This window comes from Balaenoptera acutorostrata, chromosome 3 (assembly GCF_949987535.1).
Source record: "Balaenoptera acutorostrata chromosome 3, mBalAcu1.1, whole genome shotgun sequence".
Classification (NCBI taxonomy): Eukaryota; Metazoa; Chordata; class Mammalia; order Artiodactyla; family Balaenopteridae; genus Balaenoptera; species Balaenoptera acutorostrata.
Genome location: NC_080066.1, coordinates 5,602,600 through 5,624,368, shown reverse-complemented (window position 1 = coordinate 5,624,368; position 21,769 = coordinate 5,602,600). Strand labels below are relative to the sequence as shown.

General features: G+C 40.3%; 1 protein-coding gene across 2 annotated transcripts in view; it reads right to left on the bottom strand.

The window, feature by feature from the left end:
* The window catches only part of CUBN (cubilin), a 290,843-nt gene that overhangs the window by 79,192 nt on the left and 189,882 nt on the right, over nt 1-21,769 (bottom strand). For both annotated transcript variants that reach the window (XM_007196413.2, XM_057544323.1), the window contains 9 exons: nt 17,711-17,908; nt 14,525-14,671; nt 11,839-12,029; nt 11,494-11,677; nt 8,903-9,077; nt 7,531-7,709; nt 5,832-6,041; nt 5,023-5,163; nt 4,126-4,307 (listed from right to left, as the gene is read on the bottom strand). In XM_007196413.2, the coding sequence (XP_007196475.2) occupies nt 4,126-4,307; nt 5,023-5,163; nt 5,832-6,041; nt 7,531-7,709; nt 8,903-9,077; nt 11,494-11,677; nt 11,839-12,029; nt 14,525-14,671; nt 17,711-17,908 (1,607 nt within the window). The remainder of the gene's footprint in view (nt 1-4,125; nt 4,308-5,022; nt 5,164-5,831; nt 6,042-7,530; nt 7,710-8,902; nt 9,078-11,493; nt 11,678-11,838; nt 12,030-14,524; nt 14,672-17,710; nt 17,909-21,769) is intronic.

Here is a 21,769-nt window from a genome sequence, read left to right as displayed (position 1 = left end):
CACTTTCCTCCTCTACTCCCGTTTAAACTCAGAAACCATAACTCCCAGAAAACAGTGGGGTAAGAAGTAGGTATATGAGATTCAGGACAAGCTCTAAAATGTGCTAAAAGCAGGAATAAAAGCAGGCATATGTCTCATCATAGTGCACACGGGATGCTGTGGCTTTTCCTCTTCCCCATCTGGGCACAGAGTGAGATAGGCAGCTGGGTTTGGAGGAATTGGATGCTCGGGTCGCTGGATGAGGTATTAGTCTAGAAGTCGTGCACTCAAAGCCACCCTCAAGCAACCTGTAGATCTTAGGAAGGGTCCCTCTCTTCTCCCTCCCTCCCTCCCTCCCTCCCTTCCTTCCTACCTTCCTTCCATCTTCCCTCCTTCCCTCCCTCCCTCCCTCCGCCCCCCTTCCTTTCTTCTTTTCAGCCAAGTTCTCAAGTAAATAAAGAGTAAACGAAGGACAAGCCACATCCCCTTGTTTGGAGCAGAGTGAAGAGGAAAAAAAAATAAGCATTGAACCCATAAAAATATACTTCAAAGAAAAGGAATATGGACATTGTATTAAAGATTCAGAAATTTATTCTGAAAGTGATTCTTTGATGTTTTAACCTCCCTGTGGGGAAAAGACCTGTAATATGACATATGTGGTTTCCCCTAACTCAACGGTCAAGTCCCCACCTCAGTCAGCTCCCATGAAGCCCATGAGTGGACAGTCCCAGTCATGAACACAGAGCTTCCCATCGCTTTTTAGTACTTCATTCTTAAATATGAATGAACAGTCAAAGGTCATCAGACATTTAGGGAAACATCCAACATAAAAGGCAAAGGCCAATATAATAGAAAACAGGAACCTGAAGGAAACTGACCCCCAAAGGAGCAACACAAAGCTTCAAAATTATGATTAATATATTCATATATGTATGTGAATATATTGAACACACATGAATATGAATATATTGAATATATATGATTTTTTTTTTGGCCGGGCCGTGCTGCTTGTGGGATCTTAGTTCCCCAATCAGGGATGGAACCCGTGCCCCCTGCAGTGGAAGCGCGGAGTCCTAACCACTGGACCGCCAGGGAAGTCCCAGAATATATATGATTTTTTAAATCTATATTAAATATATTCAAAGAATAAGGATAAAATAAGTATAATTACAGGTATACACATCCTCAGAAACTTTATCACCCTTGCCCACGTCCTTAGGGAGCCACGGAGCATGTGCCTCGCCCAAAGAGGAAATGAACCACGAACCAGGTATCCAGCCCAGGAGAGAAATGAAGGGACTTGCAAATCTGATGATGTAGGGAAATCTGGGCATGGCAGCGGAATCAGACTTGCAGCTGCTGGGCAAATGCTCAAGGAAGATATTGCTAAGGAAAATGAATAGAACTAATAGATGTGTTTTACTGTATAAGGTGGGGATGTACACCTGGAGTAGAAAGTGTGTGGGAGAATTAGTGATAGATACGTGAAAAACCAAGAAAAACCATGGAAGTGTAAAAAGGACACAATTATTATTATTACTTGGAAAATCAAAAGCAAATGCTAACAGAGTACACTACTTGGTTTAAGGGGGAGTGATGTTTTCATAATCATATTAATGTAAACCTTGAATAACAATTTAACAAAATCTGTGACAGGAGTATTTGGGGAGGTAGTTGCGGGGTGTAAGTGAATTACGTGTACCCCGTGTGCATCTGCAGTGATGGTGGGGCGGTTTCTGAAGACAGCTAAATCCTCATCTTCCACAGTGGGATGTGGATAGATAATGTCTAAGACAGAAAAAATAGAGTAGTAGCAGCATAGGAATATTGTTTTGAAATAATGACATAAATACCAAAAGAAGTAGCTGAAAGAGTTGAAAAGTAGGTGCCTTTGGCATCTATGATTCAGAGATGGGGAAATGACAAGACATGATTCAGAATTTGTGGTTGATGCTGTAGAATTTATTTTATTATATGAGTTCCGAAAGTATGACTTTTCCTGTAGGGCATGTGAATATTCTGCTGGTAAGATTCCTAATGATTATATTTCAATATGATCTCAAGGGAAAAAAAAAAGTTAACATATACATCAAAATTTTAGTAATGGCTATGTAGAACTCCAAGTATGTTTATATTTTTTATTTTCTCAACTCTCCAAATACCATTCAATAGCATCCACTGATTTTATAATGAGAGAAATTGATGAAAATTAGTATACAAATGAATTTCTGTCACCTAATTACAACTACATAGTATTATTCATTGCCAAGAAAAGACAAGAAAATGCTTCAAAATATGATATAGTGGGAGTGGTTAATTTTTTTTCTACTTCATTCTTGTCTCTGTATTATTCATTCAACAATAGGAAAAAAATGTTCCTTTAAAATAAGAAAACTTAGGTCCAAAATTTCCTGGCTTCCAAATAAAAGAAAGCACACTGGGCTCCATGATTTTCAATATCTGATAAAAGACAACATTCCAGTCCTTCGTGTATTAGAACCAGAGAGCGAAATTTGAAGCTTAAATATGACCATTTTAGAGCAATACAAAGAGAGAGTCACATACAGAGATGTTTCATATTTTTGAAATTCACTAACCAGCAGGAGACAATGAAACTACAAACAAAAGTGGCTCATTTTTGAGAAGGATAATGCTAGTTCTTCGACTATGGATTCGTTCAACAATGACTGTGTCTATTACGTGCCAGGCGCTGGGGATTCAGCAGGGAGCGAAGCGAAGTGCGTGTCCCTGTAAGTGGAGCTTACATTCTAGTGGGGCGAGCAGCCAATACACAAACAAATAGATGCGAGGACCATCAGCTGGTGTGAAGTGCTGTGAAACCAACCCAGACCAGGGTGGGGTGGGGTCTGTTTAACGAAGGTACTTAGGGAAGGCTCCTCGGACCAAGTCATGTGAGCAGAGCCCTGAATGAACTGAGGGGGTGAACCAGGAAGCCACCCGGGGAAGAACATCCCAGACAGAGGCAACTGTACATGGGAAGTGCTTGTGGGTGCACCTTAGGGTAGTCAGTCAAGGAACAGAAAAGAGGCCAGTGTGGCTGGATCCTAGTGAGCACAAGAGGAGGGGGGTTTGAGATAAGACACATGGGTAGGAGAAGGAAGGGGCAGCAGATAATGTAAGTCCAGTTGGGCCATTATGAAGATGTGGGACTTCCCTCTGAGTGAGAAAAGAGGCCATTAGAGGATTTTCAAGGAAAGCCTCATGGTCTGATTTAGGTTTAAACCCATCACGCTGGCTGCTGTGTTGAGATGCATAGAGACAAGGGTGGAAGTAGAGACCAGTTGGAAGTTACTAAAATAAATCTAAATGAGTGGTGATGGCGGCAGTCACAGTGGATGTAGTGAGAAGTAGTTAGATTCTGGATCTCTTGTAAAGATCTAGCCGAGTGAGCTTGCTTATGGGTGCAGTTTAAGGTGTGAAAGAAAGGACTCCAAAATAGACATCAAGGCTTTGGACCTGAGCAACCAGAAGTTTGGAACAGTTATTTACTGAGATAACAAAGACTGGAGAAAGGGCAAGTTGGGTGGAAAATATACTAATATTCATCTACAGTTAATACAGTATAAATGCATATATATCTGTCATTCACAGTTAACACTCAGGGATTTCACTAGCTTTCTTTTGCTAAGGGAAGCTAAGAATACTAAGGGTATAATCTCAAAGCATGAGCCTGGCAACCTGGAAGACAGTCGGCCTTGGTCTTGCAGAGGAGTCACTCGGTACGTCCAGCAGAGAACAGTAATTATGCAGGACCACCCATCTGCTTAAAACTTTTGGTGGTGGCTTGTCCTGTGACTCTGGTCCCAATCAGCTATGTGCTACCCGTAGGCTTAACTTCTCGGTTTACACAGGTTTTTCCATGTGTAATGATCATTTGCTTTAAAATTTATCCTGCCTATGACCCTGATATAGGTTGAGACAACTAATAGTCTCTTAAAACAGCTTTTATAAAAATTATGGCAAACATTTATTGTGACTTTGTTCTATCTAAAATACTTAGAATTTGTGTGAGATACAGTTGCACGGAGGGGAATGTTCCTGACCTAGTTTTCTGACTGTGACTTATGGGTCAATAAACTCCTTAAACAATGGACTATACCATCCCTGACGGCAGGGGACACTTACTGTCACGTGCTCACTGCTGCAGAATGCATGGGCTTCTAGCCTCAGGTTGTTAAAAGTGAGGGCGACCCGCCGTCCTTCTTGCACAGTGATTCTCCATTCACACATCCAGCCATGAGGGTTTGGGTTCAGGTAGTTGGGAGAAATGAAGGTCCCAGCAGGGCCCTGGAGATCCCCACCACACGCTGAAGGGGGGGAAAAAAAAGAGAGAGAAGGAAAAAAAAACCCCAAGAAAACTTCCAATCCAATCCTATAAGGAATGTTCTCAAAAGTAAAGCCTTTTTTTAATTGTCCCACTAGACAAAATCAGTGCTCTTATTTATCACTGTATGTACACGAGGACTACCTCTGATAGTTAATACTTAATCTCTGCTTCCGTAGATGGTAGTTCACTGGCAGCCTTTTGTCATCATGGCCCAAGAAATATGAGAGTCCAGTAAGTGCCGTAATCATCAGAGTCAGGAAAATCAGAAGGCGAAAGTCATCATCCAGTTTTTTCAAGACAAGATCTTTATTTCTCCTGCGCTTGTCAGGGAGTTTGGAACGCAAATTCTGAGTGACTGGAGCACTAAGAGACTGGCTTTCTTGAGATGAGGGATGCGGTTCGGCTCTCACCTCCTCACACCCCTCACAGCGCTAGATCCTTTCCTTTGTAGCACTGATTGCAGTTGTGGTTTTTCATTTATTGGTGTGACTATTTGATTAATGTCTGCCTCTCCACTAAACTAGTAAGACCCAGGAAGACAAGGGTCACGGTGTCTTTAGTTATTGTCACACCAGGGCCTAAGAGGAGTGTCTATCCAATGTAGGTGCTCAATTATATATATATATATATATATATATATATATATATATATATATATATATATATATATATATATAATGAATCAAAGAACATACCTTCCACGCTGGAGTCAAACCGTAGTCTGAATCCCGAGGCAGTGAGAGAGCCGTCTGTGACAAACCTGACCAAAGCAACATTGCCGGAAGTATCTATGCTGTCAGGAATGGTGTTTCCACAGTATCTGCCCAGTAGGTTACCTGTGAGAGTCAAATAATTTAGTATTTATATGTCCAGGTGATTGATTTCATTTCACCTCTACTTGAGATATTCTGCATGTACGAAGAAAAAAACAATAATAGATAAGACCCTGCCCAGGAAGAAATGGTAACCTCTGGCAAGAGAAGCAGCTCAAACATGAATAAAAATCAATATATCCAAGTATATGAGGAAGTGTGACAAAAACAGCAACCAGTTAGAGCCAAGGGCACCAGCACAATGGGGGAGGCTTGCTTGTTTGGTTAGTGAAATGGTCCCAGGCGACAGGGGCAAGCACCCACCTCATAGTACTTCCAGGGTACACTACCCCTTCCCTCCTTACCTTACAGAATGCCCCTCAAACATCGAAGTGTGGCCCTGGAAGGTCTCCCTGGAAGAGGACGCCTTCTGCACACCGTGCCCTCTCAGTGTGGCCTCAGGATGAGCTAGGGAATGACACCGGGGCTTTGGACACTACTGTTTCATGGGTAAGAACTGAGGGAGAGAAAAGCTGGCACTGTCCAGAGCTGACTGATCTGCACTTCTCCGCAAAAAAAAAAAAAAAAAAAAAAAAGTCTTGCCTTACTTGGAAGTGAGGAAATTTCAGAGGCTGAATGAGTAACCTGTGAAAATAGATACCCCCAAAAGACAGCAGACATATCTCACTGACCAGACGTATGGTTTTCCCAGATCTCCACGAAGTCTCGTTCACAGCCAGATGAATCCTGAAGGTTAAAGTCTTCAAAGCGGATGGTGAGATAATGTCCCGAGGGTCCCTGGAGATGCCACTCACAGAACAAGTCATCTGTATACGGAAGCGTTGGGTACCCATTGCTTTCAACGACTCCGCTTTGCCCCGTCACTCTTCCTCCACACTCGGCTGCAGAAAAAGAGCAATATTCTATCATAGGTTTTCTTTTTTTAATTTAACGAGCACATTTAAAAGCTTTTAGGTGCCAAGAGAGCATGAACTGAAGTTTTAAAAATACTGAAAAGGTTTAGTTTGTGCTTCTCTTACTACATGAAATCTGCTATTGGTGTACAGAGAAATGATACCACAAGTCCAATCTAATAATGGGAAAGGGAAGACGGAAAGACTGTTGAATGGCATATTCTGTAACGTCTCATGAATTCTCTTGGGACACTATGTAAGAGCTATTAGCTGCAAGTAGGTTTCATTCCAGAACTAACTGAGAGATTGATAGGGCCTGCCTAGTACCCTGTGTTAGTGATTCTGTAGACTAAGTCCTAGCTTAGCTAAAAACAATGCTGTGGTTGATTAGTCATGCCTGCCATTTCTAGTTTATCAAATAAACGTGTTACTGTAGTAATGGGTATCTCAGGGCCTTGAAAATTACTATCCAATTATTTCTTATCAGCTGGATGTGGGAGACTGAATTATATACAATTTGCCTCAGGCTATAAAATGACCCATGGTGTAGGTTAAATATTGTTACAACTAGGCTTTTCAAGTTTTGAATGCATTAAATATGTTTGGTTAGTGTTCAGACCCAACAGATACTAAATTCTACGTAATTGTGACCATATTGTAGTGAATCTTCAGAATGCATTATTTACTACTCATTTTTTAAAGGAAGGAAATCAAAACACTGAATGAATGACCTGGCGCTAGAGATTTAGGGGAAAAAACATCTCGATTATCTATTAATGTTGAGGAGGTCAAAGTCACTGTTCTCAAAATAGTTATTTGATTACTAAAGAGTTTTGCAATTTAATATTGTACATATTTCATGACAAGAGGAAGAAACAAGAATTTAACTGGATATGGTTTTCACTAACAAGTTAGGGAAAAATACAAAATATTCAAGTTCATTAAAAAGAGTATTTTTAAATGGAAATTAAAGTAAAAATTAAAATTGATACATGACTTTGTGGTTTTAAACATTCACATTCCTTACTTATTTCTATCATTAAAATAACTGTGAAAATTAGGCAGATAGAAAGGCTTCTTTAAAAATGGCATGATCATTTAAAAAGTTTTAATGCAATTATTCTGTCATTACTTTCTCTTTTTTTTTAATTAATTAATTTATTCATTTATTTTATTTTTGGCTGTGTTGGGTCTTCGTTTCTGTGCGAGGGCTTTCTCTAGTTGCGGCGAGTGGGGGCCACTCTTCATCGCGGTGCGCGGGCCTCTCACTATCGCGGCCTCTCGTTGCGGAGCACAGGCTCCAGACGCGCAGGCTCAGTAGTTGTGGCTCACGGGCCTAGTTGCTCCGCGGCATGTGGGACCTTCCCAGACCAGGGCTCGAACCCGTGTCCCCTGCATTGGCAGGCAGACTCTCAACCACTGCGCCACCAGGGAAGCCCTGTCATTACTATCTTATTGAATATAAAAATGTTGTTACCTATGGAATACTTGGCCTTGAATCCCACATGAGTGGGGCTGCTGTCAGACCGGAATCTCAAATACATCACCTCTCCTGAGGACAACTGACTGGCAGGCAGAGAAGCTCCACAAAACTTGGAAAGCATTGGTGCATTTGAATCAGCACCGTCTCGCAACTCCAGGTAATTGGACGTACAGCTACAGTGGAAAGAAAATTCTGTTTAGTTTGCAAAGTCTATGGCTCTGACATATTTTGATAATAAAGACTTCACTTTCTCCAAGGGCATTATTAAATCAGCATTTCTGTAGCGCTGTGTACACAACACAGCGTAGACACTATGACAGAGTCAGTGTAGGTGGTGTGTCACTTCAAAATGCCGTATGATATTTTTCTGAATTATACACTCCAGTTTGTAGCTCAGAAAGACAGGTTGTACATGTACCGCAATGAAGAATATTTACCCGCCTTCCCCATTCTGTTGGTCTTAGAAATGTAAAAATCATTCTCGAATCAACCCCTAGGAATGTCAAAACACAAGTATTTTGTTTCACATGATGTTATGACACATTTCACATGACAAAGATGAACTCTCTCTTGATAGCTGTGTAACCGGGGCTAAGGGAGAATCTCAGCTGGAATTTTCCGTGTCCCTAAAAGAGGACAAGTATTTACCCAGTATTTCTTGAGAAAGTCAACCAGCCCATTAACGCTCAGTGAGGGGAGAGTGCCATTATACCAGGAGCCCAGAACTGGTAAGCAGAAGCTCTCACACCTGAGCTTCGCGCCCTGCATGTATTCATGCAGATGTATGCACATGTCCTTTAAATGAAGAGAAAGATACAGATGTTTTTCAATCTAGGTAGTTATTCCATCTGTGTTCAACATAGTAAGACAAACCCTCTGGTTTGTAATCTTTAAAGATTCTTACTAAACAGAGATGGGGAAATCGTACTGTCCTTGCTTTAGTCCCGTTTCTGACACTGGTGACCCCTGGTGTCACAAATTTCCATTTGTTAAACAGATACTTTATCATTTATGACACTGAGTATGGGGCTGGCCAAATAAATATTCGTCTACCAGAGACACTCTCTTTTCCCTGTGGGAGGAAGACGGATAATATAAATCTCAAGACAGCCATCCTCCGCGTCTCTTGGAGGATGTGTGCAGGGTCAGGAGGGACGGTGTCTGTTTACATAATCTGCTCAGCTGATGGGTGAGGGTCCGGCAGGCAAGGTTTTCAAGCTCCAGGTGTTAAGCATTTCCCTTCCCCGTCCCTAGGTTTCCTTTGCCGTATATGCTGCTGAGCAAAGAAGAAGGAAATTGTTCTGAGATGTGACAGCTGAAAAATACTAGCTCTGGGTAGGAGGAAAATTAAACGGAAGTGACCTACTTGGGTGTTACTTCGACATTGAATTGATCTTCAAACTGCAGCCTTATGAGCTTCCCGGGAGGAGCAGCTATGAACCAAACGCAGTCAGCGTGCTGCGGATAATTGCTGGGGTGGTTGGGGGAGGTTACGTATCCAGCAGAATCCGCATCGTGGATGTAAATATTGCCCCCGCAGGCTGTCAGGAAACACAGTTAAATCAACCTACGGTCTGGAGAGAGAGGATGCAGGCGACTGCCGCCTTCATTTTTAAAAGTCTCTTTATCTGTACCTCCAATCTTAATTTCCTTTCATCTGGAATTATCCTCCTTTTCTTTTTAAGCAAATACATTCTGAATTTGCTATCAAGGGAGCTACCACATGTATCACTTTTTAACTCGCCACACCATATGTTCTCACTGGAAATTTCACTCCTTCCTAAAGCCAACCAAAAGATTATGGCGCACGGTGCGTGCAGTAGCACATCATGGAGGCATAACGATATACCCACCACTTCGATAAGCATGTAAAGGCACCAGCACTTTAACTGCCCCCTGACCATTCAGGTCAATAGACTGATGTTTAAAAGACTAAGGAGATATACATTTGTACAACTCTGTGGACATTCACTCCTTATGTTTCTTTGGGATTTAGGTGCATTTGAAGACCAAGAGATGAAAATCTTTCAAGGGCCCCCATTGCCTTCCAGTTAACATCTTAACTCCTTTTGGTGCCGCCCTCAGCATCATGATTCCTGCCTGCTTCACCACCATGATGTTTAGCTCCTTTTGACTCTCTTCTCCAGCAGTTGTGAATTCTTTCAAATTCACGGAAATGCCTTGTTATTGCACAGCCATTGAGACTTGATATGTTGTCACCTCCTTTCTTCACTGACTGGCAAATCTCTGTCAGTCTCCTTCCTCTGCGAGCCTTCTCCCATCCATAGCTCCCGATAGCCCCCTCCTTCTAGCCTCATCGTACCGTGTCCTACCTGTGCCTTTGCTTGTCTGTCTCCCCCTCTGCACTGAACTCTTCAACAGACTTGGTAGCTTGCACAGTGTGAAGCACTTTGTAAATGTTCAATTAATTAATTAGAATGTCAATCAATCCGGTGAGAATAAAAGCATCGAGCACAGGGACACAGAAATCTCAATCAACCACACTGAAGGAGTGTCCTTGGAGAACGATGGTGTAGAACAAGGCCAATTTGATGCCACAAGTTGTTCACTGAATAACATGTGTTAAAAGCTGAGAAACTGAAGTGGCAAAGAAGTTGGTGTGCTGGAAAGATAGATGGGGAAGTAGAACTGACTGTAGTTATAGGAAATGGGTGAATCAGAAAGTTGAGAGAAACAAGAGTGATCATATCACAACAGGTTTTGAAATCAAAAGACTTTTAAGTCTAATATTAAGGCAGAAAGATGGCGAGAAGGTAATGGCCATACCATTCTTGCATGAACGGAGGGTCGAAAAAGCAATGAAAGAGCTACAATGTTTGCAAATCTATAAGGCTCTCTAAAGGCTCAGGACCAGGTGAAATCCTGCCCATTCACAACTCAGCAGCAAAGCTCAGCATGGAGATGGGGAGGGATGAGAAACGCGCTACCTAAAAGGTAGCGGTACTGGGGTCACAAAGCTGTGCTGGTAAAGGCTCCTGCTAAGCGCCAGAGCTATGTGGTCTGGGAAGTGGTGAAAGGACATTCCCTGTAGTCATGGAATCTACACGAGGTATTAGATGATTTTCTGTGTCAGTTGGTGGAGACTTACTTCCTCTCCTCTCTTCAAATGAAGAAATTCTGCTGACGTTTTAAATTCTCATATTTTGGAGAATGTGCAATAAAACACATGGCTCATTTAGATTAATACAGATTTTGAAATATGTCCAGGAATCTGAGATTGAGGTCATAGGGTTATCCTGAAATCCAAATTATCTAATTTTAAGGGGACAAAGACTCTTTACAGATACCACTCCTTCCCTTTTTTGAAGCTATGCTTGTTTACTTATTTATGCAATTAAACGTTATCTAAAAATAAATGTCACAAAAATCAAATCATTACAGTAGAATTAAATATAATTAAAATCAAGTATAATTAAGACAAGGTAATTAAGTAAAGACCATTACTGTAATATATAATTAAATGGGTAATAACAGAATCAGAGGATTATATGTTCATTTAAAAAGAAGCATACAGATGATTACAAAACAATGTAATTATCATTCTTATAATGTTTCTATAACTGTATGTAACTTATAATTAGACATTTTATAATGGAAAAGTCTAAGGAATTTCAGGGGATCATTAAGATCAGCTCAATTTATACTCATGGAGAAGTTCACTTTGTTCATTCTCTTGATATGTGGCCTTGGAACAATCTAAGCCTCATCTTACTTATCTGAAGCATGGGAACAATGAAGAAAATGTAGTCGTGATGAGATATCAAATGTATCAAGCATAAAGTAAGTGCTTGATAAGAGGTAGCTATTCTTATTAACGTTATTATTGTTAGTTCAGAAAAAAAAACTTCACATATTTTTTTCTCAAATCTATTTAAACAAAAAAGGCCAAGCAATTGCAGGAAAAGTACAGACATTATTCTTAATGAAAATACTTACCTAAACTCTTTGCCTCATATGTGATTTTAAATCCCCGTCCTTCATTACTATTATCAGAAATGAACTGCACAAACATTTGATTATCTGAGGTGAACAGAGTGGACGAAGGGCGACTGCCACAAAAATGTCCATTTCCTCCATGGGGTCCCAAGGGTGGAGAAGAGATATCAGGTCCATTTTTTAGCTGGAAAGACAAATTAAAATTGTACAGTTTCCTTCCTACTGATAAAGATGAGATATACAAGTTCTGTCAGTTCATAGCCCAGGAGGAGAAACATCATGGTTTTGTTTTCTGAATGAAGTGTGTAGAGAAAGTAGTTAGAAAAAGCAGCAAACAAGACCTACCACCAAGTAATCCCCCTGGTTGCAAGAAGAGTCTCTATTTGGAATCTGGAAGGGCTGTTCAAAGTGGACGGCAACGGTCAGACCACTCTGAACCTGGACATGCCAAGAGCAGTTGAGGTTGGGAATGTAGGTCTCTGGGTACCTGGGCGACGTGATAATCCCTCTGTCTGCATGCAAGTATCCACCGCAACCTTCCCAGGAAGAAACAAAGATAGCACATTTAAATAACACTCACAACTGGATTTTGATGCTTTTTCTGTTTGTCTTGAGAATTTTCAAAGTATAGGCAATAGAAATGTGGTTTGAAACTCACTCGGGACCAAAAGATGTTGGAAACAATCAGTGCAACAAGCTTGGATGGAGCACATGCCCCTCGGTACTCATTTTGTTTCTGTTTCTAAGATAGGGATGTAGAAGTAAGCAGTAGAGGCAAATCCCTTAACTTTCATGAAGCTTACTTTGCAGAGGAGTCAGACATACAACAAACACCTACATAATTAATATGTGAGGTGGTGATAAGTTCTACAAAGAAAGATGAACGGGGAGAGGGAAAATGAACTATACTGCCCAGGGCAGTTAGAGAAGGCCACGTTACTGCAGTCATATCTGAGCAGAGAACTGATTGAAATGGGGGATTACATCCTAAGTGAAGTAAGTCAGACAGAGAAAGACAATTCCCATGTGTTATCATGTTTATGTGGAATCACAAATACGTCACAAATGAACCTGCCTATGAAACAGAAACAGACACACAAAGAGAACAAACCTACGGCTACCAAAGGGGAAAGGTGGGGGGAGGGATACATTTGGAGTTTGGGGTGAGCAGATACAAACTACTACATACAAAACAGATAAACAACAAGGTCCTCCTGTATAACACTGGGAACTATATTCAATGTCCTGTGATAAACCATCATGGAAAAGAATATGAAAAAGAATGTGTATCTATGTATAACTGAGTCACTTTGCTGTACAGCAGAAATTAATACAATATTGTAAATCAACTATACATCAATAAAATAAATTAAAAAAAAAAAAAGAGAGACAGGGAATCAAGACATAAGAGTGTTTGAGAGAAGAGCATTGCAGTCCAGAAAACAGCTGGCGTGAAGGCTGCTGTGTTAGTGGCATATCACAGAAGTCAGAATGGATGAGGCCAAATGAGAGATCTAAACGGTTAGCCCGGTAGGTCGTGCAGGACACTGCAAGGGCTTATCCTGAGTAAGAAGAGGAACACATTGAAGGGTTTTGAGCATCAGAATGGCATGATCTGACTTAAATTTTAAAGACTCACTCTGTCTGCAATACTTAAACTCTAAGGAAGGGCAGGGAAAAGCAGAAGCAAGAGTTCCAGTACGGGGGTGACTTCTTGAGCCCAAGGAGGGTTGACAGATGCCTGGACTAGGATGGTAGCAGTAGAAATGGGGAGAAGTGGTTGGACTCTGGATATATTGCGAGGTTGGGACCATTGTGACTTGTTGATGAATGGGATTGATGGAGCCAGAAAAGAAGAATCAACGGTGATGCCAGCTTCCTGGCTTAAATAGCTAGAAGAATGTACTTTCCACTTCCTAAAATTGAGAAGAATGTGGAATGAGCAAGTCTGGCGCTGGGGGAGGTAAAAAACGGTGGGGGGCAAGAGTTAGTTTCCCACATGTTAACTTACACAGCGTGAGCTGTCACGCACACGTCCACGAGCCACATGAGAGAGAGTGAGGGGTTCGAGCTGAGAAGACAGCGGATAGAGCAGACGCTTATTCGCCAGCTGTCGGGGACCGACCAACCGGAGCATCAGTGAGTGAGGGCAGGGAGCTCACACGGCTAGTTACAACGCCAAGGTGGAAATTTACCTTGGGTCTGTCTAATTCCCAAGTCCATTCTCTTAAACCACTCTGCAGCCGGCCCCCCTTGACTGTGAGGACGATCGTTTATCTTCAGTTGCTCCCTACTCTATAAAAGGCATACATAATATTGGAGAAAACATTCATTTTTAATGTCTAGATTGATAATCTACTTTAAAATTAGGTTTTCCAGTTAAAAATATGAGAGACTTTAGAAATTTCACATTCTGTGGGCTACTTTTTAACTTTAACCCAGTGTGGGTTGAAAACGATTGCTTGGACTTCACATGTTGTCAGGGTTTGAAAGTCTCAATCACACCCCACACGACAGCCTCCCATACAGGGTGCACACTGCCAGACTCACCAAATCCACACTTCAAGAGCAACACGCTCTTCCTGCCAACCTTTGAATGAATCATTTCAACCAAGGGACTTATGACGATATCTCCTACATTACTTTGACTGGTTATTTCTCAGGTTGAAGATAACTCTGACTTACTGCTCCTTTGATGTGTTACGGATATGTACTGTCTTCTGGTTCCAGCCATCCGCTAGGCTGAAATTTTGTTTTCAACATCTTACTCTTGTGCCTACCGTGGAGGGAAGATGCCCTGCCCAAAGAACTGAAGATGGGGGATCATTCACAAATGTGGCCAGTTTCTTTCTTTCTTTTTTCTGATTAAGACTTAATACCTGACATCAGGATAACCCCCAGAGGCTGGGCAGAGACCTGTGTGCTCTGACTCAGAACTTGTGTCCTGGCACTGAAAAACGAGCAGAGCATATTAGGGAGAGAGCAAGAGGTAGATGAGATGGAATGAGTTAGAACTATGAGAACGTATTACTCTTGTGAAACGATGCATTAAAGCCCGCCCTGGTTACACTGAAGTCCGAGGTGAACTGGATCACCATGTGCTCTCCAGTAGACCGGATGGGTCCAGGGAGCTCTCTGCCACAGAGAACTGCTAGCTCCTGGGCCAGGCTGTTGTCTCCTACGACCAAAGAAAGGAAATGTCAGTGCGAAAATATGATGTCTTAAGAGTCTCCTCCACAACTTACTTACAAAACAAAAATAGAGTCACAGATGTAGAAAACAAACTTATGGTTACCAGGGAGGAAGGGGGTTGGGGAGGGATAAACTGGGAGATTGGGCTGGACATAGACACACTACTCTATATAAAATAGATAACTAATAAGGACCTACTGTAGAGCACAGGGAACTCTGCTCAATACTCTGTAATGGCCTATATGGGAAAAGAATCTAAAAAAGAGTGGATACAGGCATACATATAACTGATGCACTTTGCTGCACACCTGAAACACAACACTGTAAATCAACTAAACTCCAATAACAATTTTTTTTAAAAAAGTATCCTCCACCATCGTTGCAACCCAGCCAAAGTGCCTCACACATTATTCTCAAAACATCCCCATTCCTAGGAGGCAGCAGGATTACCAAACACAGGCACATTCCAGGGATTACATCATTGTGACTCCAGTTTGTAACGGCGCCGCCTGTCTTTTTCTTTAACCTTTTTAATAACAACTTCTTTGCCAGTTCCCACTGCCTTTCCAAAAACTGGCTGACAGTTCTTCCTGGAACGAAAACTCAAAATGAGAGGACGTGAGATTGGGAGGTAACTGAGGACCAGCGCTGACATGTGCAGTAGATACTGATCTAAACTATTCTGACTGCTGAAGGTCAAGTATCTAAAAAAAAAAAAAAAAAAAAAAGGTTGATTCTTCAGCCCCAGATCCGATGCTAATGTTATAAGGTCATTTGCCCAGAAGTCTGCCTTCACCTTCAGTGGGGTTTTCTTTTTTCCTTTTCATTATTTTGTTGTTCATTGTTTGTTTTGCCATTATAAGAACACAGTTCTCTCCATGTGTGGAGGATGAAAAAAGATAGTGTCAGCAAATGTGCACCTCCAGAGACATCAATGGGAGCTGGGTAACCCCCAAGGCCCTTTTTCCTTTGGCTTTTCTCTTGATTATAAATTTTGATCAAAACAACTGTCTCAGTCAAAGCCTGAATGGAGCAAGGACTTAGATTCCTTGGCTGGGAAAACACGTTGTTTTTTCCCTAAGGCAGAGAATTAATTAATTTGAAACTTAAAAAAAGACAAAAATAGAATATGAGACGTGAGGAAATTTGCCCTTTCACTCAACTAGCAAAATGATTCTTTTTTGACACTGACCACAACCTAAAACTTACTCATTTAGCACAGCTATAAATACACGATGCTTGGAAAGGCATTCTTTACAGGGGTTCTGACCTCTGGAAACTTGTGCATTTTTTATCATTCAAAAATTTATCTGTGACTCCTTTTGCATTCTTATCTTCATTATGCTATTTTGCTACACATTTCACCCCAAATCTGTTGACTTATTCTCTAATTAACTGCATCACAAAGCTTTGAAGCTTATTATATGTTGTTACTTATTTCACATGTGTATATTTTATCTCTCAATGAGACTGAGTTAGGTCTACTGATTTTCGTCTCTTTCCTAAAGAAAGAAAAAAAAGAGGAAAGATGATAGTTCCTCTGGGCAATGTGCTGAGAGCAGATAGTTGATAGGAAAAAGGGGGAAAGTTATGGTTTACCATCTGATCATGTTTGTATGACTGACTTGAGTCTTCACTTACTGCCCAGCTCCTACAGAAGGAAAGTAAAGCACCTCTGCCATTTGATCTTTCTCACTATACTTAGTGGGGGTCTAGGGTTAAGGGGATAAGGGGGACATGAAAATGTACATTAGCCACCAGTGGGCCAAAATCAAACACATGTTTTGGTCCAAAAAAAAAAAAAAATGCTCTGAAGCATTTTTCATTAATCGCCAAAATTTAACAAACTGAGAAGTTCATAGAAAACTCTATGCTTCTCATATCTCTTGGAAAATAAGATCCATAACACCGAGCCTGCACTCCTAGTAGCTGCCCCTTTGATTCTGTCCTCCAGTTTAACACCTCACTAGATGTCACCTGCTGTCTAGGCAGGCACTGGGGTTGCAATACGTGTCATGCAGGGCAGTGGGTTCCCAGCTTCAGAGACTCTACCACCGGGAGGCAGGGACCCGGGTCAGGCGAGGGGAGCACCTCACATCGGGGGCAAGACTTAAGGAGGTGCCAGAGACCTCAGAAGTCAAGATAAAAATATTTTAGTACAATATTTCAAAAATTGAAATTTAATGTAAAATGAACAAAATATTAAAATTTTAAATAAAGACAGGATCTGACTCTGTACTTTGTCCAATCCTGCCTTACTCTCCTCACCCTGATCTTAACCTTAACTGGAGACAGATCTAGGACCCATCCAAGTTTCTGGTTTAGTTGGTCTGGGGTGGGGCATAGAATTTGCATGTCTAACAAGCTCCCAGGTGATACTGATGCTGCCGGTCTGGGGACCTCACTGTAAGAGACACCGACTAAAGGATATGGCCTCCCTATTCTCCTCTGTCCCATGCAAATCGTGAAGCACAATTCTGTGCATCTTGCATTGAAGCATTATTTATATCCCTCACTCATTGCATAGCAATACCACACCTGGGTACAGAGGAAAAGATGAAAAAATATTAGCCCTTAATTCTACCCAGAGATTCAGTACACAATAGAAACTTGAACACATTGCAATTTTAAATACTTTTCACACTTGGATCTTAAAGCCATAGGTATAAAATATCAAGATTTATTTCCATAGCCTTTCAACAAGAAAGCAGCACAACCTGGAAACTCAGATTATAATTTCCTACTTCAACCACAGGGAGTGTTTCCTCTTGGGAATACAATGCTCTCCCTAACATAGGGTGTGGATTATTTTGCTCCAGGCAATTTAATGCTTTCCCTATGTTCTGCAGAAATGGTGGCCGATTCTAGTATCTCATGCTTTCACTGACCATCATACCTGTGCATTTCCATGCAAATGGATGGAAGCAGTAAACAAGTATGATTATAATTGAATGTAAACTAAATGTGTGTCAGGGTTGAAACTTGGTAGTTTTTTGTTTTATTTTGTTTTTTAAACGTTTCTCACCGTCTCTTATCACAAGTTTATCATAGCTGCATGTACTATGAGATTCAATGTCCAGGGAAAGGATGTTGAGTTCCACAGTAGAATCAGGGGCCTGGATAAGCCACATACAGTCAGCACCATTACTGTAGCTTTCAGGCCAGCCTGGGGAGTAAAGAAAGACTGGAGCATCTCCTGTCTGCAGGAACCCACCACAAGCACCTGCAGAATGAAAAGCAACATCGTTGAAATACCTCTGGCAGTAAAGAAGGTAGCATTTCACTTGAAAGCCACAGTTCTACACTGAAACAACCAATTAAAACAATTTTCTCAAAGAAATTTATACATATTTTATTAAATCCACTGATTCAGACAACTGTGATTTCCATAATTTTTTGAAGAAAAACACACTGTATTCTACTTTTTTTCACCATAGTTTTACCACTTAACCCAATTATTAATGAGTGCCTATTATTTGTCAAGCATGAAGTAAGTCCATATGGAAGACCCTATTATTATCGTTACCAAGGTAGAACTTTGTTCATGTTTCCAGTGTGCTTTAGTGTTCACCTTTTTTTAGCATAGCTATTCAACATGTAATTTATATTAGGCAATTTTGAAAAAATTTTCAATTTGGTGAAATGAAGCATTCAAAAAAGTTTGTGAGCTTATAATAACAACAGCCTTTTTTTGTTGTTTTGTTTTTTTGCTTTTTAAATAACAGCTTTGTTGAGTTATTATTCACTCACCATAAAATTTACCCTTTTAAATAGTAATTTACCCTTTTAAATACTTCAGTGGGTTTTAGTATATTCACAAAGTTCTGCAATCATCACTGCTACCTAATTTTAGAACATATTTTCACCACCCAGAAAGAAACTAGATACTCTTTACCACCGATTCTCTGTTCTCCGCTCCACAAGTCTATGGAAACCACTAGCCTACTTTCTGTCTCTATGGATTTGCCTATTTAAGACATTTTATATAAATATAATCATACTATATGTGGCCTTTTGTGACTGGCTTCATTCACTTAGCATAATATTCTAAGGTTCATCTGTATTCTAGCATGTATCAATACTTCTTTCATTTTAAGGCAGAAGAGTATACCGCTATACGGATATACCACGTTTAGTTTTTCCATTCATCAGCTGTTTGACATTTGGGTTCTTTCCTCTTTTTCACTACTTATGAATAATGTTTCTATGAACATTCATGTATAAATTTTTGTGTGGACATATGTTTTCAATTTTCTTAGGTATATAACTAGGAGTGGAATTGCTGGATTGTATGGTAACCCTGTGTTTCAATTCTTGAGGAACTGCTAAACTGTTTTCCAAAGTGGCTATAGGATTTTACATTTCCACTAGCAATGTACAAGGGTCCCAGATTCTCCACAACTTTGTCAGTAATTGTTATTGTCTGTCTTATTGATTATAGCCGTCCTAGTGTTAAATACATATTTTCTAGTATACCACTTTAATTCATTTGTTCTTTATTTAACTGTATATTTTCGAGTTTTTTCTGTGTGGTTGTTCAGAGGATTACACTTAACATCTTAAGTTAAGACAATGTAGTTTGGATTAATATTAACTTAATTTTAATAGTATACAAAACTTGGCTATAATATAACTCCATTCCCACCCACCCCCATCTTTTATGCTATTATTGTCATAAAATTATATATTTAAACATTATAAGACCATCAGCATAGTTTATTATTATTGCCTTATGCAGCTGTCTTTAAATCAGATAGCAGAAGAAAAGAGCTACAGATGAAAATACATTTATACTGCCTTTATATTTACATATGTAGTTGTCTTCACTACCTACTCTCTAGCAGTAAAGACATGCTAGGGTCATTTCATTTTATTCTGAAAGCCTCCCTTTAGCATTTCCTGTAGCATAGGTCTGCTTGCAATGAATTTTCTCAGTTTTCATTTATCTGGGAATGTTTTAATTTCTGTTTAGTTTGGAGGATACAGTTTCTCGCTATAGAATTCTTGATCAACAGTCTTTTTACTTCAGCACATTGATTATGTCATCCCACTGCTCTGACCTTCATGGTTTCTGATGAGAAATGAGATGTTAACCTCCTTGAGTATTGTTTTTACAAGATAAGTGATTTTCTCTTTGTGCTTTCAAGATAACCCCTTTTCTTTAGCTTTGATAGTTTGACAGCAGTATGTCTAGGTATAGATCTCATTGAGTTTATCCTACTTGGAATTTTGGGGATTCTTGGATGTGTAGATTAATATTTTTCATCAAATTTGGGATGTGTACAGACATTATTTCTTCAAGTATTCTTTTTTCCCCTTTCCCTCTTTTTTTTTTTTTAAACATCTTTATTGGAGTATAATTGCTTTACAAAGGTGTGTTAGTTTCTGCTTTATAACAAAGTGAATCAGTTATACATATACATATGTCCCCATATCTCTTCCCTCTTGCATCTCCCTCCCTCCCACCCTCCTTATCCCACCCCTCTAGGTGGTCACAAAGCACCGAGCTGATCTCCCTCTGCTATGCGGCTGCTTCCCACTAGCTATCTATTTTACATTTGGTAGTGTATATATGTCCATGCCACTCTCTCACTTTGTCCCAGCTTACCTTTCCCCCTCCCCATATACTCAAGTCCATTCTCTAGTAGGTCTGCATCTTTATTCCCATCTTGCCCCTAGGTTCTTCATGACCATTTTTTTTCTTTTTTTTTTAAGATTCCATATGTATGTGTTAGCATATGGTATTTGCTTTTCTCTTTCTGACTTACTTCACTCTGTATGACAGTCTCTAGGTCCATCCACCTCACTACAAATTTTCCCTCTTTCTTTACCTGGGACTCTCATTATGCATACATATGTTGGTATAAATGATAGTTTCTGAAGCTCTGTATAATTTTCTTCATTCTTTTTCTTTCTTTTCCTCAACAGGATAATCTTAACTGACCTACATTCAAATTCAGTGATTGTTTCTTCTGCCTGCTCAAATCGGTCATTGAGCCCACCCAGTGAATTTCAACTCCAAAATTTCTGGTTGGTTGTTTTTTCTTTCAAAAATATCTATCACTTTATTGATATCCTCTATTTGGTGAGACATCAGTCCCATACTTTTCTTTAAATCTTTAGACATGATTTCTTTTAGTTCTTTGACATATTTACAATAGCTTATTTAAAGTCTTTGTTAAGTAAGTCTGACATTTTGGCTTTCTCCAAGACAGTTTCTATGGATTGTTTATATTCCTTTGCATAGGCCATACTTCCCTATTTCTTCATGTGTCTCATAACTTTTTGTTGAAAACCAGACATTTTAAACAATGTAATGTGGCAACTCTGGAAATCAACCCCTCCCCCAAAGTTTGCTGTCACTGCTCTTTGTTCAGTGGCTTTTGTGCACTAATTCTGTAATGTCTGTGTTAATTGTTGTGTGTAACCATTGAAAGTCTTGTTCAGGTTAGTGATCAACAACTGATTAAACAGAGATTCCTTTAAATGTCTTGAACCAATAATTCTCTCACTTTTCTGAGTGACTGTGTGTGTGTGTGTGTGTGTGTGTGTGTGTGTGTGTGTGTGTATTGGGATATGCCTATATGACTCTAGAAGACAGTTTATAACTCTGCCCTAGAATTCACTTTCTACTTTCACAGAGCCTCAAGATCCTACAGAGGTGAGAGACTGGGGCCTTCTTGGGTCTCATGTTGGGCATGTTTATAGCCCTGCACATGAGTGGAGACTTCTATGTTCCCAGAAATATGTCAAAGCTTTACAAAGCCCCCTATGGATATATCACTCCCCAGTTTTTCTTTTTACATTTTTGGTCAGCCTCTTATTAGCTGTAACTGCAATCACTTGCCACTGACGATTTCTAAAAAACACCCCAGAGATAGGGCTTTTGCGCAGAGCACACTCTGAGTCAGGTCAGATGAAGACAAGTCCTGAGAATGGAGTTTTTCTAGGAAGCTGCCAGACAGGTTAAATAATAGCAATTCCTTAGGGATAGGATGCTTTCTGGAGTTCCAGATCTACTCCACCCCTTCCAATGGCTGTTAGGCTGCTGATTTTCATGGCTAACGTCGTTGTGAGGCTATTG